Source organism: Salpingoeca rosetta, assembly GCF_000188695.1.
Source record: "Salpingoeca rosetta unplaced genomic scaffold supercont1.19, whole genome shotgun sequence".
NCBI classification, from domain to species: Eukaryota; class Choanoflagellata; order Craspedida; family Salpingoecidae; genus Salpingoeca; species Salpingoeca rosetta.
The window spans coordinates 778,618-793,617 of record NW_004754915.1 but is presented as its reverse complement, the minus strand read 5'-3'; the positions used below and the strand labels follow the sequence as shown (position 1 = coordinate 793,617).

General features: G+C 55.8%; 5 protein-coding genes across 5 annotated transcripts in view; 2 read left to right on the top strand and 3 right to left on the bottom strand.

The window, feature by feature from the left end:
* PTSG_07909 (uncharacterized protein) overlaps positions 1–1,238 on the top strand; it is a gene marked incomplete at its 5' end in the record, with an annotated part of 7,826 nt that extends 6,588 nt beyond the window's left edge. Inside the window, 4 exons of the mRNA XM_004991655.1 lie at positions 1–38; positions 328–381; positions 556–610; positions 779–1,238. The exon at positions 1–38 is cut by the window's left edge and continues 79 nt beyond it. Coding sequence (XP_004991712.1) covers positions 1–38; positions 328–381; positions 556–610; positions 779–1,107 — 476 coding nt within the window. The 3' untranslated portion in view covers positions 1,108–1,238. The remainder of the gene's footprint in view (positions 39–327; positions 382–555; positions 611–778) is intronic.
* A 438-nt stretch (positions 1,239–1,676) lies between these two features.
* PTSG_07908 (uncharacterized protein) lies at positions 1,677–8,366 on the bottom strand (the record flags this gene model as incomplete). The annotated part of the gene is made up of 19 exons (XM_004991654.1): positions 1,677–1,708; positions 1,916–2,000; positions 2,101–2,149; positions 2,301–2,370; positions 2,590–2,682; positions 2,994–3,122; positions 3,275–3,350; positions 3,559–3,635; positions 3,834–3,927; positions 4,103–4,192; positions 4,363–4,444; positions 4,782–4,942; positions 5,118–5,350; positions 5,546–5,605; positions 5,788–6,036; positions 6,238–6,296; positions 6,461–6,583; positions 6,797–6,858; positions 7,080–8,366. 19 exons carry the CDS (start codon positions 8,364–8,366, stop codon positions 1,677–1,679), a joined length of 3,111 nt encoding a protein of 1,036 aa, XP_004991711.1.
* A 98-nt stretch (positions 8,367–8,464) lies between these two features.
* Positions 8,465–9,843, top strand: PTSG_07907 (uncharacterized protein). The gene has a single exon (XM_004991653.1). The coding sequence runs from the start codon at positions 8,529–8,531 to the stop codon at positions 9,489–9,491; it is 963 nt and encodes a 320-aa protein (XP_004991710.1). The 5' UTR covers positions 8,465–8,528; the 3' UTR covers positions 9,492–9,843.
* A 207-nt stretch (positions 9,844–10,050) lies between these two features.
* Positions 10,051–11,244, bottom strand: PTSG_07906 (uncharacterized protein; the record flags this gene model as incomplete). The annotated part of the gene is made up of 2 exons (XM_004991652.1): positions 10,051–10,376; positions 10,542–11,244. 2 exons carry the CDS (start codon positions 11,242–11,244, stop codon positions 10,051–10,053), a joined length of 1,029 nt encoding a protein of 342 aa, XP_004991709.1.
* A 540-nt stretch (positions 11,245–11,784) lies between these two features.
* PTSG_07905 (uncharacterized protein) lies at positions 11,785–13,845 on the bottom strand. The gene is made up of 2 exons (XM_004991651.1): positions 13,447–13,845; positions 11,785–13,164 (listed from the first exon to the last, which is right to left on the bottom strand). The coding sequence occupies exons 1-2, from the start codon at positions 13,700–13,702 to the stop codon at positions 11,918–11,920; spliced, it is 1,503 nt and encodes a 500-aa protein (XP_004991708.1). The 5' UTR covers positions 13,703–13,845; the 3' UTR covers positions 11,785–11,917.
* Between the last annotated feature and the right edge of the window lie 1,155 nt (positions 13,846–15,000).

Sequence of the window (15,000 nt, the reverse complement as noted above, 5' to 3'; positions counted from 1 at the left end):
TCAACCGTGGCCTCGGACAGGCAGAGACCCTGCTCAAGGTCTGAATTGGCACACGAGTATGGTTTGCATGCAAGCAAGTGGTCGTGCATGTCGGTGATCGATCGTGCATGCAAGCAAGAGGTGACATTCCTTTGTTGTGGGAAGCATGGATTGTGTTTGGTTGGCTCTTGTTCGTGGTGCGTTTTCCTGTATGAAGCAATGACAACTTCCCTGTATTCGTGACTCGTAACATAATTTGCTTGTGCGTGCGTGTGTGTGTGTGTGTGTGTGTGTGTGTGTGTGTGTGTGTATGTGTGTGTGTTTGTATGTGTGTGTGTGTGTGAACAGCTGTTGATGGCCCCGCACGATCCGCCAGGCATCTTCGTCCAGGACTACACAAAGGTCTCCCATTTTGACGTGCCATTGTTTGCGGCCTCCTGTTGTTGTGTGGTGCTGTGACGTGTGCGCTGTCCTTTAGCCAACAATGGTTCACAATCTGCCGTTATGCTCACGCCTTCCTTTGCACTCCTGCACGCATTGTGACACCATCGCTGTTCATGTGCTCTCGATGAACAGCTCATTGGCGACGACGAGCCGCTCGTGCCGTTTGCAAAGATCCTCGACATGAAAGGTGGGGGCCACTTTTGCAAACAATTATGCACACACACGCACACACACACACACACACATGTGCATGCACACATATGTGCACGTCCCGTCGCACACTCATCCTCGTCAACCGCCCCCCCCCTGCCTTCTCCCTCCCACACTCCCTTCTCCCTCCCATCATCATCATCAGGGCTGCGGAAAGCGGAGCAGCAGCCGCTGCTGGCTGCGTATCGCGAGCAAGTTGGCGAGGCCGCGTTCAAGCAGGAGCAGGCAGCACACGGCAGCAGCGGTGTTGGCGGTGTTGCTGCGCTTGGGCTTGCGTTTGGGCGTAGGGGTGGTGGCGACAGGAACAAGAAGGACAAAGATGCTTCATCCGCATCATCGTCATCAGCGACAGCAGCAGCAGAGTCAGGGTCAGGCAAGACCGCAAATCCAACGACGAGTGCCAGCACTTCGCCCACAAAGCGCGGCAGCATCAACATCCGAAAGCTCGAGTCCCTCATTAAGCGGTTCCAGTAGCTGTGTTGTGTGTGTGTGTGTGTGTGTGATGTGATTGTGTGTGTGTGTGTGCGTGTGATGTGACTGTGTGTGTGTGTGTGTGTGTGTGTGTGTGTGTGTGTGTGTGTGTGTGTGTGTGTGTGTGTGTGTGTGCGCGAAGGGAAGTTTTACGTATTTCGGACGAACCTCCCCTAAGTTCAAAGTAGAAAATAAAGCTTCTCAAAACAGGACAAAGTCTATTGCTATTTCCGATTTCGTAGACCAGGGCTCGACCTACCAACTACATATTTATGGGAGATTTAAATCTCTCTAGAAAACGTAGAGTCATAGGGAGAGCGCTGGTCAGCAAAGCGGCTCCACGACCAGAGTTTCCATTCCCGCTAGCTTTTTTATTCCGAGCCGCCGCGGTCGGGATCTTAGTTGCAAGATATTTTTTCAACGCGAATAATATCTGGTAGATATTTCGTACGGCAGTTAAACACGTCAGACATCCCTCAACTGTCAGTGGTTGATGCAGCATGGCAATTACGCCAGCTTTAGTTTTTTTGGGGGCCAACAGTCTACGCGCTAGTATTACAATAACAATCCTGTTAGGACGGTTTTTCGTCTTGTTCGGAGCTCACTATGCGGTTCATAGTGTTAAAATAAAACCACCGCTCGCGTACTCGTCGGTATTGTGGAAACTCAGCGGAATTGTTTACCGTCTATTGGGAGCATCACCGACTTGGCCCACGTACGTACTACGTCTCACAAACACACACACACACACACACACACACACACACACACACACACACACACACACACACACACACATGCGCGCGCGTACCTGGGAAGTGCTCTTCCATGGTTGCAATAACCTCCTTGATTGTGTCTGCATCCGCAGGAATCTTGCAAAACTCATTCCCATCAACCTGTGAATGTGTGTGCGAGTGAGTGAGCGAGTGAGACTTGCCCCTCCCACCACATTTCTCACTAAGCCACTCGCCAATACGTATGCAGCTGCTTGCATACCGTGGTGAGGGCCACGAGGTTGTGATCCTTAAACTCGCGCAGAAACGCCCTGGCAGCGGATTGGCAAGCATGACAGGTCGTGTGAGATTGGTGGGACACAACACCGCACATGTGGGAATGTACAGCGTCGCATGCAGTGCACAGATGCATCAGCGCTGACACAACCCTTCAAGCATGCACGCACGCACATGTTCACTCACCGCAACCGCAATTCGTTTCGGGCGGCGAAATTCTCCGTACACATGGACAGGTACTCCTCAAACGGCACGCCTTGTTGTGTGCATGTGTGTGTGTGTGTGTGTGTGTGTGTGTGTGTGTGTGTGTGTGTGTGTGTGTGTGTGTGTGTGTGTGTGTGTGTGTGTGAATGAGAGTGTGAGTGTGTGAGAGAACAATTGCGTATGGCAGTGCACGCTGGCAGAGCTGAACACCAGCCTGCAAACATCCCCCTCCCCCAAAATACACACACGCACACCATCGTCGCCACCTCACCTTTGACGTCCGGGTTGTTGGTCATGTAATCGAGGAGGATCCAGTACGCCTTTCGCGCGTTGGACGGCAGGGCCGACATGACGTGCTGCACCGCTGTTGATGTTGGTGTTGTTGATGTTGTTGGTGGTGTTGATGGTGGTGGTGTTGGTGGATTGGGTGGTGGTGGTGGATTGGGTGGTGGGGGGGGGGGTCGTGTGGTGGTGAATTACGTGTGAGCGGTTGCTGGCGGGATTGCATGAACGCGAGTATATGTGTGTACACGCACATACACACACATACACAAACACACACACACACATACACACATACACATAAACACGCACACACGCACACACATACACACATACACACATACACACACATACACACAACAGTGCATCTGACAAGTGAAATGACTGCCCCACCTTCCACTTTGATCTGTGATGTCTTGAGTACGAGCGTTTCAGCATACGATGTCTCACGCGAATACGGCGAGTGGGTTGCAGCCTCCATCCACACAAAGTTGAACCGCCCAAGCGTCCCGTAGTCCCACACTGTGCACCGTGTAATGACAAATGGGTGTGTGTGTGTAGGTTTGTGAAGCGTGTGTGTACATGAACGTGTGCTTGTGCTTGCATGCACGCAGTTCCTCTCCTCAGCACTCAAGCGCAACAAGCACACCAAGAGCTGACTTGTGCAAACTGACAGAGTGGGCTGTTGACGTGGTCAATGGTGGCGATGATGTGGATTTGCTTCGTCGAAGCAAGGACACTCAATGCATCCTGCACCATGTGCATGTGTGACACACTGATTGAGTGACGCATTGGGATTACGCAAGGAGCAACTGTGTTCTGCATGTACACCGCACGTAAACATGGACACACACACACTCACTCACTCACGCACTCACTCACTCACTCACTCACTGTCACACACACTCACTCTCTCACACACGAACACACCCAAGCCACGTTCTCAGCTTGAGTTTACCTGCGCTGCTGTTGCTCTGAGCTTGGGCCCGTCAATGTTGTGGATGAGAAGATACAGATCGGGCAGGCCGGGTGTTTCTGAAGAACGCGTGGATGAAACGCAGGAGATGAGGTGTGAGTGGTCTTCAACCCAGCACAATCGCGAAATGGTGTGATGCAACCTCCTCTCCCTTTCAATGAGCTACAGATATCACCGCCACGACGACGACGGCCACCACCGCGACTGCACACAGGTGCCGTCATCACCACCAGCACTAACACCACCACGGCGTTTACCTTCGTAGTAGAGCTTGATGGCTTTTGCGTGGTCAATAGCATCGCGTGGCGCCGCAGTCACGCTCAGCACCGCAGACGTGATCGTGTTCAGCACCTGCAGCGCCCACAAAGACGCATGTGTGTGTGTGTGTGTGTGTGTGTGTGTGTGTGTGTGCACGTTGTGTTGTTACGGCACACCGCACGATGCGCCGCTATTTTCTTTCAGATCGCGCGAGACACCAAACGCGTAACGCAACACATCAACACGAAGACGAGCACCAGGAGCGCACCTGCTTGATGGTGAGCGATGGAAAGTATCCGTTGACGGTGATAACGTGCTCGCTGCTTAGGTATCTCTCAGCAAATTCACACACAATCGCCTGGCAGCGTGTGAACAGCGAGGGTTGTGGCATGCGTGAGGGGCGCTAAATTGCTGACAAGTGTGTACAATCCAATCAACCGGGGCGCGTTCCCGCCCACCACAGGCACGTCTCCATCACCCGAGCAAATGCCACTTGCAGCACCACGAGCATGGTTGTCGTGTCCACACCTTCTTTGATCCGAGGCCGTGGAGGAGGATGTTGAAGCCCGCGCGCATGTGCTGTTGCCACGTGGGGAACTGTTGCCGAAGTCTGTTTATCGGGAGGGTTGACACACACACACACATGTCAACACACAAGCATCACAAAAGGGATGCACAGACACACATGTACACGGGCGAGATGAAAACAAGAAGGCGAATACAGGGAGCATCAATGTTCACATACCGCCAATTGAACCGCAAGCAAACATGCACAAACGGAAGAAGAAAGGAAGGAAGGAAGGAAGGAAGGAAGGAAGAAATGGGTGGGACAAGACAGAGTACAGCGCCATGAGCGAAGAAACAACAAACCACACAGACACACAATAAAGGAAAAGCCCCAGTGATGGTCCACAAACCCATCTACAGGAGTGATGCAATTTTCTTACTTGCTGGCGACGGCTTCCCTGTCCGTTTCAAACGCGTCCTTGTACGACTTGATGTGCGACCACACGTCCCCCTCCGTCATCTTGGACAAGGCAACACGGGCAAGCGTGTTCTTGGACGTCTTGGTTGCGCTCGAGTGGTGCTCAGCAAAGTACTCATCCACCTGCCCCATACGCAGCACACGCAGGCAAGGATGTCAGTCATGGTGGCAGTGTCAGTGGTGGTGATGACGGAAGTGTGGATCGAAATGCAAATGGCGTGTGAAATGAGCGCGTTGATTTCACCTTTCACACACACACGCACGCACGCACGCACGCACGCACACAACCCTATCTCACGTCAAGGCCGCCTGAGAACGGGTGCTTGAAGACGTTTGAGGCCGGCAGCGCAGTGCTCTCAATGGCCATCGACGATGATGCTGCTGATGTTGTTGCTGTAGCTGTTGATGCTGTTTGGTTCTTACGAGGCCGACCAGGACCCCTTTTTGCTTTCTTCGTCGCAGCGGCGGCAGTGGCTGTTGGTGGTGCCGTTGATGGTGGTGATCGCTTCGCTGATGACGATAGTGTGGAATCTGCGGGCAGCGGATTGATAGTTGCGCAGATGTGCATGCACATGTAAATGTGAATGAGTCCGTGAGTATGGGTGCGAGCGTGACAGTGTTCATTGCACGCTTGCATCGGTGTTTCGTCACAACAAACACACACACACAAACGCACACGCACACACGCACACACATCTACGCTGCTGGCACCACGTCACTCCGCACCAAGAGGACGTGATTTGTCCGGGCGGCCGAGTTCGTCGCGCGCGTATTTGCGCGGACGGCCTGTAATGATGACGACAGTGGTCATGATGGGGTGGATGGTTTCGTTGGTGCCGTGGCCGGTAGTGGAAACGGTGAACAACAGTGAAGAAGACAAGTCGCACACACAAACACACACGCACACACACGCACACACAAACACACACACGCACACACACACGCACACACACACACACACACAATACCTCGGCCTCGCTTGGAGGGTGTGGGCGTCGTGGACTGCATCGTCTTGGTGCCCGTCCCCTTCTTCTTCTCCTCCTTCTCCTTCTCCTTCTTCGTCTCTTCCTGCTCTTCTTCCGACGCCGATGTTGCTGGTGCTGGTGATGATGGTGTTGGTGGCGATGCTGGTGATGGTGAGATCTGGCCCTGGAGGAGCTTCTGTACGAGCGACGCGCCGCCCGCGGCTGGCTTCGACCGCTTCGAATCTGGTGACTCTGACGGGACACACGAGGATGATCGGAGCCATGCATGAGAACACATTCATCTGCACAGTTCACAAGCAAATGTAAACACACACACACGTACACACACACACGTACACGCGCACACGCGCGCACACACGCACACACACACGCAAGCACACACACTCACACACACACACGCAGAGCACAGCAGGTGCCCATGTCCTAGCTCACCATCATCATCTGCATGATCGCCTGAGACATGCGCAGCGCGGCGGGCGGCAAGATGGCGGCTGAGTACATATACACATAAACATACGCGCGAATTGGAAGTATGAGTGTGCACATCCTGCATACGTGGATACACACACACACACGCACATTCACGTACTGACACTTGCGCGCACACGCGTGTACATTCAAGATGTCACGGATCATGCACCGCATGTGTTCGTACAGCTGTGATGCGGCCTCTGGCGTGCGTTCGTCGTCGGCGTGGTCGGCGTGTGTGTGCGTGTGCGCAGCGGTCTGGAGCGAGTGCAAGAGCCCAAACACGTCTCTGGGAGCACCCGCCGTGCCGCTGTGTGCAGTCGTGGCAGACGTGATCGCGACAAGCCCACAGATCCAGAGAGAGAGAGAGAGAGAGAGAGAGAGAGAGAGAGAGAGAGAGAGAGAGAGAGAGCAGCGTGCGATGAGCACGTGACGACTTGCACAGCAACACTGGCGCGCACGCATGCACACACGCACACACGCACACGTGTGTTCACAAACATACGCACACACACATACGCACCTCTTGCTAGTGTTGGATGTTGCGCCGAGCATCTCGCAGTTTGTTGATGAGAGGAAGCGAACCTGAACGAGGGACGAGACACATGGTGTGAGGCAGACAAGTATAGATGCCTTGATCCCCACCCACACAACCACCCACACACACACAACCACACACAATCACACACACACACACACACACTCACACACAACCACACACACACACACACACACACACACACACACACACACACACACACACACACACACACACACACACACACACACACAGAGAGAGAACGCACCGGGCGGCCTGCGAGGATCATGGGCGGGCCCGGCTGCAGGTCACGTGACGCCTGCATCAGATACAGCACATCATCTGCCGTCCACGACCGCTTTACTTCGTCGCCGCTGGTGTCGCCTGTCCCTGCTGCCACTGACAATGTGTCTGCCTCTTCTGCTGCTGTCGTTGTTGTGTTGGCGCCTTTGCGGCCAGTCTGCTTGGATGTTGCCTTCTTGTTCTTGCGCGGCTGCAGGTGCAGGTGCGCGTGGTCCGGTGTGTATGTGTCGAGGGAGCCAGAGCGCACGCTGTAGGCCAGCGAGCAGCGGAACGTGTTCTTGCTGGCGACGGCTGGTTCAGCAAGGTCGCTGCTGTATGCCTCATCAGAGAGCACCGCGCACTGGTGTTTTTCGAGGTCCGCCAGTGTCAGGCGCGCAATGAGATCAGGAGCGAAGACCATCTCCTGCGCAAACCACTTGCGATCTTTGGCCACTGGCACCGGAAGCTGTGATGGTCGCACAAAGTACTGGACCTCCACTTCCACATCCTTGGGCTGCACTTTCTCATCGCCATCATGAACATCATCATCGTCATCATCATCGTCGTCGTCGTCGTCGTTGGCGTCGCTTTGATGTTCCTGCTGTTCCTGTGCGTCTTTGCTGGAAGCACTGCGTGCCTCATGCTGTTCTGTGGCGGGTCCTGTCGTTTCCGGATCGTCGTCCTTGCTGCTGTGGCCGCGGCCGGCTTCTCTGGCCTTTATTCTGGCGACTGCTGATGATTTCTGGGATGGGCGTGCAGCTGACGGGCCTTCCTGGTCTCCTCCTTCTTCTCCGCTGTCTTTGCCGCGTGTTGCAGCATGGGCGTCACTGGACTGAGGCGTCTCCTTGAGGGTTGTCTGCTTCTCCTCCTCACTGCTGCTCATCTGTTTCTCCTCCTCGCCCTTGTTGTCCCTCTCCGTGACTGCACGTTGGCCCTCCCGCCGTGATGTGGTGCCTTGCTTGTCGGGGACGCTGGTGATGCTGGCAATGCGCACGATGTAGAGATCGAGCCCGTCGGAAGCAACCAAAGTATCCGCGCTCACGCCTTCTGGGGTTTTGGGTGGCACCCGCGTGGCTGCGCAGTGACCCACCTCCCAGCCAAACGCGGCCTCCTCACCATGGGCATCCCCCACCACCGCCGCCACCGCCTTCGCTCCACCGCGTTCGGCCCTGCCACGGCCACGACCACGACCACGGCCACGGCCACGACCACGGCCACGACCACGACCACGGCCACGGCCACGGCCACGACCACGGCCACGACCACCCGCCATTATCCACTCACTGTTCCTTGCTTGTTGCTGTTCGCTTCTCGTGCCGGTGGTGGCTTATGAATAGGTCAATATCAGCGCATCCCATTTATATGCCAACACAGTGGACAACTACACAACAGGAGCGCGAAACACAGGCCGAGCACACAAGCGCACATTTGAGAGATGCTGTGGGAGGGGGAAGGGCTGCCTGCGGTGGCACTGCACCGGTTTACCTTTGGGCATGGCTACGACGTGATTGGCTTGAGCGCAGTTGCGTTTGCTGCCATGTTTGCGCTTGCATTGGCCGCGCTGTATGTTCTGATTCCCACGAGCCCGAGGAAGACGAAGAAACCGAAGAAGCCGAAGAAGGACGGTGGAAAGCAGGACACCACCACCTCGCTGGCCGGGATGTCATTCCAGGAGCGCGTGCGCATGACGATTCGCATGGTTGGGCCCCTGCACGCCGTGTTGGTGGGCGTGCCCGCGCTGGAGGCCATCTTGGACGTTGCGGTGAACCACCAGGACGAGCTTGCGCCCTGGCCCGAGTCGGAGCACCTCAAGTGTGCGGTTGCGGTGTCGTGCGGCTACATGATTGTGGATGGGCTGGTGAACCTGTACTTGGGCGAAGGCCTCATGCTGGTGCACCATTTGCTGACGCTGCTGACGGAGTACGCGTTCATCATGGACTCGTACAACACGCACATCCCGTCGCCCTTCTTCCCGGCGGCCGTGTTCCTGGCGACGGAGCTGACGGCGCCCTTCCTGCACTGCGAGTTTCTCATGCGCAAGTGTGGCGTGCGGCCGCAGTTGACGCTCTCCGGAGTGCTGTACACGCTGAACCTGGGGGCAATTGTGCCGGCGTGGCTTCTCATGCGCATCGGCACGTTCCTCTTTCTCCTGCTGAAGCTGGTGCAGTCGTGGAAGGCGCATCGCATGGACGCCGTGCTCAGCGGGGAGCACGGCAGGTCCGCACTGGCGCAGTTTGTGCACATCTACTTCTTTGCTGCCATCCTCGCCCTCCTCAACATCTTCTGGTTCTTCAAGATCCTCAACATGATTGCCACCAAAGGGATGGGCCGGCGCCAAACAGCGAAGCACACCCAGGACCAGAAGAAGAAGAGCAACAACAAAATGAAACAGCAATAGTGAGATTGAGAGAGAGAGTGTGTGTGTGTGTGTGCGTGTATGTGGATGCAGCGTGTGTGTATGTGTGTGTATGTGTGTATGTGTGTGTGTGTATGTGTGTACGTGTGTGTGTGTGTGTGCGTGTGCGTATGTGTACGTGTGTGTATGTGTGTGTGTATGCGTGTATGTGTGTGTGAACGTGTGAACGTGTGTGTATGTGTGTGTATGTTGTCATTGAGCATGAACACTCCTCAAGACACTCCTCAAGTAGTTGGTTGGCTGTTGTATTGAACACGATTGATTGATGGATTGATTGTTCGCGATGGAAGAAGGGGCAGAATACACAAAGAGGATGCGCTGAAAACGAGCATCAGGAACATGTCAGCAACCATATCAGCTATATGACACCAGAAGCAAATGTGCGAGATCAAGTCGAGATGACAAGTCCAAGTGGTAGGAACAATCCAAGTCGACACGCTCACGTCACGGATGCACGCTCAGGGGTCTCAAAATACGTCCACAACGTCATAGCACAAGCGAAAAGGTACATTCACAAGGCAAGCTACTGTTACACCCGCTCTCAACGTGCTTGTTGGCGAAGGAAAGCGTCAATCTCCCGCATGGCATCCCCCAGCTCCTGGCTGCTGTCACGCTCGTCGGTGCTGGTCGCTGCCTTGGAAGCAGCGCCGTCATGGCTGCCGCCCGGCTCGCCAACCCAGATGCCGCCCGCTTGCCACTTGAGGCCATCCTCGTCCACGAGGTACCCGCTTGTTCGATCAAACGATGGTGTGGATGATGTGGATGGTGTGGATGGAATGGACGATCCGTCCTTCACGCGCACGCGCTTGACAAACTTGCCACCCTGTGGAGCACTGTCGGATTGCGGCTGTTGTTGTTGCGCACGTCCTTGGTGTTGTTGCCGTTGGTGTTGGTGTTGTTGCTGTTGTTGTTGTTGCTGGTGTTGTTGTTGTTGTTGCCGTTGTTGGTGTTGGTGTTGCTGCTGCTGCTGCTGCTGGGTGTGTTCTGCCTGACGACGGTGGTGCTGGTGTGCAGTTCCATCTGCACTGCTACCATCAGCACTGCCGTTCTCGCTTGCGTGCTTGGTATTGTCCCCAGTCGTCAATGCGTCGAGCTTGGCCTCTTGCTGCTGGATGGCGGCTTGAAGCTGGCTGTCCTTGTCGCCGAGCTGTGCCCGGTATGAGGCAAGCTGCTCCAGCTTGTACCTGCGCTCGCGCACGTACCGCTGCACATACGCCTCCTCCTGCTGCAGTCGGCGCATCTGCCTCCAGTTGGCGTGGCGCGGCATGCCGCCTTGCTGCTGCGTCAAGCGCTCCCGTTGTACAGCGAGATCACGCCACACGCCATCGGCCTTGGCCAGTTCCCCGTGGATCCGCTGCTCCTGCTGGTCGATGCGCTCTCGTTCCGCTTGAAGGCTCTGGCGCTGCGACAGCAAGTGATTGAGCTGTCGCGTCTCCCGCTCGCGCTGCTGCTGCAACTCCCATGCGGGATCGCGCTGCCGCTGCCGCTGTGGCTGCTGCTGGCGCTGGTGCCTGTGGCTTGGCCAGCGTGCGAACGATGGCGCACCGAAGAGCCCGCCGCCGCTGCTCTCGTGGAAGGAGGAAGGAAACATGCTTGGCCACATGCTGCGTTGGCGTTGGCCAGGCCCGTGGTGGAAGAATCCTTGCGCCTCGGCACTTCCCGCGGTCGTGGCCAGAAGAAGGGTCGTGGCCGCCACCAGAGTCCAGATCAACGCCTGCCTTGTTGTCATTGTCATTGTCGTGTGCTGTGTGTTGTGTGGATGGGTGGGGATTGTTGGTGGGATCGCTGGTGCTACCGTTGCTGCCGTTGTAGCTGCTTGAGAGATGTTGAGGGAAAATGAGCCGCTCTCATCCACAGTGCCAGCGAGAACATGGTGGCTGGGCTGCGACACACGATGAGCTGTTGCATGATTGCGCTGCCGCTTGTGTTGGTGGGCTGAAGTGTGGCGTGGTTGGTGAAGTTGTGCACGTCAGACAAAAACTGTCTCCCTAATCATGCATCAAATCTCTAACACTTGCGCGGAGACAACGGTTGTTTGTTGAGAATTCGATGCGGTTTTAATGATTGCAAAGGAACACGTCAGAAGAAGCCACTGGCGCCTTCCGGCTGCTTGGCGAATGTGTCTGTGTCTGTGTCTGTGTGTGTGTGTGTGTGTGTGTGTGTGTGTGTGTGTGTGTGTGTGTGTGTGTGTGTGTGTGTGTGTGTGTCTGTGTGTGTGTGTCTGTGTGTGTCTGTGTGTGTCTGTGTGTGTATGTGTGTGTACGTGTGTGTCTGTGTGTGTATGTGTGTGTACGTGTGTCTCTGAATGAACCGTAACACCTGAACCGTCCATATACCCCCATCAAGCAATCATCTCCATCCAACCCACCATCCACTCCATCCCCCGTTCCCACCCAAACAAACACATGTCACAGTGGGAGGACGCGGGTGTTGACGAGGTAAGGTGAGTCAAAGGTGGTCATGTCTCCGGCAGCCTTGCCCGGAACAGGGAACACGCGGCAGCTGAGCGGCTTGTTCCAGCGATGCGCCAGCCCACTCATGTCCAAATAAAGCAGCGCGAGGCGGTGCGGGTCAAAGTCGCCCGGGATGGGCGCCGTGTCCACCCCAACACCACACACGCTGCTCAGCAACAGCAACCGCTGCAGCGTCAACGCGGGCGCCTGCATCTGCTCCTTCTGCTCCTTCTTGCCCTGGTGCTTTTCGCTCCCTGCATTGTTGTCCTCCTCTTCTGGCGCTGCTTCTCCTTGCTGCCGCTGCACCTCTGGTACTTCTTGTGCATCTTTGGTCTCATGTGCACCTTGTACCCCTTCTTCTTGAGTCACGTGCTGCATCCGTGCTTGTTTCTGCGCGTGCTGTGTGGTGGTAACACCCGCAGCGAGTGCAGCGAGATGGCGGTCCTCACACACGGGGAGCATCAGGCCACGGTAGCCAACCTGCTGCACGGGCAGCGCCTGCAGGGCCGTGGTGGCAATGGATACTGCGCCCAGGGCACCGAGGTCAATCAGCTCCGCCATGTCTGCCAGCGAGCTCAGTGCCGCAGCCACGGACCCGCTCGTGCCGGCGTCCAGGGAAGGGTTGTAGCTCGTGTCGATGCCCGCAAACGTGGCAGGCAGCCCAGTGGCCGCCACAAGTGTCTCCACCGCCTCGCGGCAGGTGCGTTCGACTGCCTGCAAGTGGGGCAGCATCACGCTCGCCAGCGCTTCCGGTAGCCGGGCGCTGACGGTTGCGCGTGCTGCAGCCTCACGTGTGAGGTCACCGTTCTCCAGGCCCACTGCAACACCAAACGTAACCTGTTGCGGTTGCTGCTGCTGTTGCTCCTGCGGCGGCGGCATGCGTGCAGAGCCAGCGGGGAAGAAGGGGATGTTCGCGTCAGCGCAGCAGGCGCACGCGCACAGGCGGAAGTTGCCGAGGCCACCCTCGCTGTGGCGAGCCACGTGCTGAACAGCTGATGCGATGGCGGTGGCCGTGGCCAGGTCCCCCGGGGAGACGTTGACGCTCATGTTGAAGCGAGAGCTGGAGAGCAGCACCTCGGGCACGAGCTGCACATCAGCCACAGTCGGTGATTGGAGGCAGCCCAGGTTGAAGAAGTCGATCCCGTGCGCCTTGAGGATGCCATCCAGCCGCTGCAATTCCACCCGCAGGTCATCCGATAGCACTGTGTTGGTGTGTGTGTGCATGTGTGTGTGTGCATGTGTGTGTGTGAATGTGTGTGCATGTGTGTGTGTGCATGTGTGTGTGAATGTGTGTGCATGTGTGTGTGCGCATGTGTGTGTGCGCATGTGTGTGTGCATGTGTGTGTGTGTGAATGTGTGTGCATGTGTGTGTGTGTGTGTGTGTGTGTACTTGGCAAGCAGAGCCAACGACACATGACAGAGCAGACACACACACACACACACACACACACACACACACACACGAATGCATGCGTGAGACTGACGTGTTGCCTTTGCTCGCTTTGCCTTGCTGCCGGCGTCATCAGCGTTGTTGCACTGCCTCGGCCAGTGCACCAGCCACTGCGATGGATCTGTCATTGCCACGCGCGTGGTCTGCACCTCGTATGACGCCGCCTGCAGTGCACCCGAGCACGCATCAAGTAGGTCCTTCGCGTGTGCAATCGTCTTGTCCAGCTCCTCTGCCGACGGCCGTAGCCCTTGCGGCACCTCCACAAACACCGTCACCGTTCGCACACGCATCCTTGCCTTGTTGGTGTTGTTGTTAGTGGTGTTGTTCGTGGGCTTGCTTCTTCTTGTGGGTTTGTGTACAGTTGCGAACGAGGCAATCAAGGAAGAAAGAACGCAAGGCCAGGACACACACACACACACACACAGACACACACGCACACAGACACACAGACACACACGCACACAGACACACAGACACACACACACAGACACAGACACACAGACACACGCACACACACACACAGACACACAGACACACGCACACAGACACACACACACACACAGACAAACACACACACACACACACGCAATCATCATGACAGGAGCGTCGGAGGAGGAATACTGTGACAGCATCGTACACGTGTGATTCAAACTGCGATACGGGCTGCGACGGGTGAGTTTGTTGTGGACCTGTGCTTTACGTTTCCTTACACTTTCAACAGGCTCAAGACACTGGAAGCTGCTAGATAGTGATGCCAGGTCTTGTTCCGTCTCGAAAACATGACATTCCGTCCTGATGTTCGTGTGTGTGTGTGTGTGTGTGTTGCTTGCATTCGTGCTTGTTGACACAGGCAATCATGTTCGAACTGCGACGACAACTGCAACTCAGGCTGTAAGTCTCAGGCGAATTCATCACTTTGCGTCTTTGCTCTCGTGCATTGCAGGGAGTCACGTGTGCGCTTGCATTCTCACGCCTGTTTCTTGTGCATGATGCATCATCAACAATATCAGGCGACGACGACTGCAACGAATGCGATGCAAGCTGTGATGGCTGCAACGGACAATCGTAAGTGGCCGTGTTGGTGCGTGCGTGTGCTTACAATTCAGCAAGTCGATGACCTCATACTTTCATATCCATTTGAGATTAACACCGCTCTGCCTGTCGTTTCTGGGTTGCTCTTGGATGTGTGCAGGTGCACAGGATCATGCGATGAGAGCTGCGACAGATGCCTCGGCTCGTGTGACACCAGCTGTGATGCAACCACCGGTTGCACATAGTGAGTGGCCATGTGTTTGCGCGTTACTTCCCCAGTGTGCTGTAGTTTGTGCTATTCTCCAGCAGATGCGTTCGTGATTGTTGTTGTCTGCTCTTGGTCTCGGTCACGTTCTCATATTGAACCCGAACTCAACGAATGCACTGACTGTTCTATTCAGTGCTTGCGACACGTGCATCAACCTGGGGTTTTTTGGAAGGATTTGCTTCGCAGGCTGTGACACTGACCACAATTGTCAATATAGTACGCGCACGCGCGTGGCCCAAAAGCTGACCAGCATGTGTGGACAGCGCGCTTGCTTTGAACTTGCTTGTT

Bases quoted from the DNA above. Each gene is read 5' to 3' on its own strand.
- PTSG_07905 (XM_004991651.1), bottom strand. From the start codon at position 13,702: ATGCGTGTGCGAACGGTGACGGTGTTTGTGGAGGTGCCGCAAGGGCTA. The intron at 13,165-13,446 runs GTCAGTCTCACG...ACACCAACACAG, and splicing joins AAAGCGAGCAAAGGCAACAC to TGCTATCGGATGACCTGCGG.
- PTSG_07907 (XM_004991653.1), top strand. From the start codon at position 8,529: ATGCTGTGGGAGGGGGAAGGGCTGCCTGCGGTGGCACTGCACCGGTTT.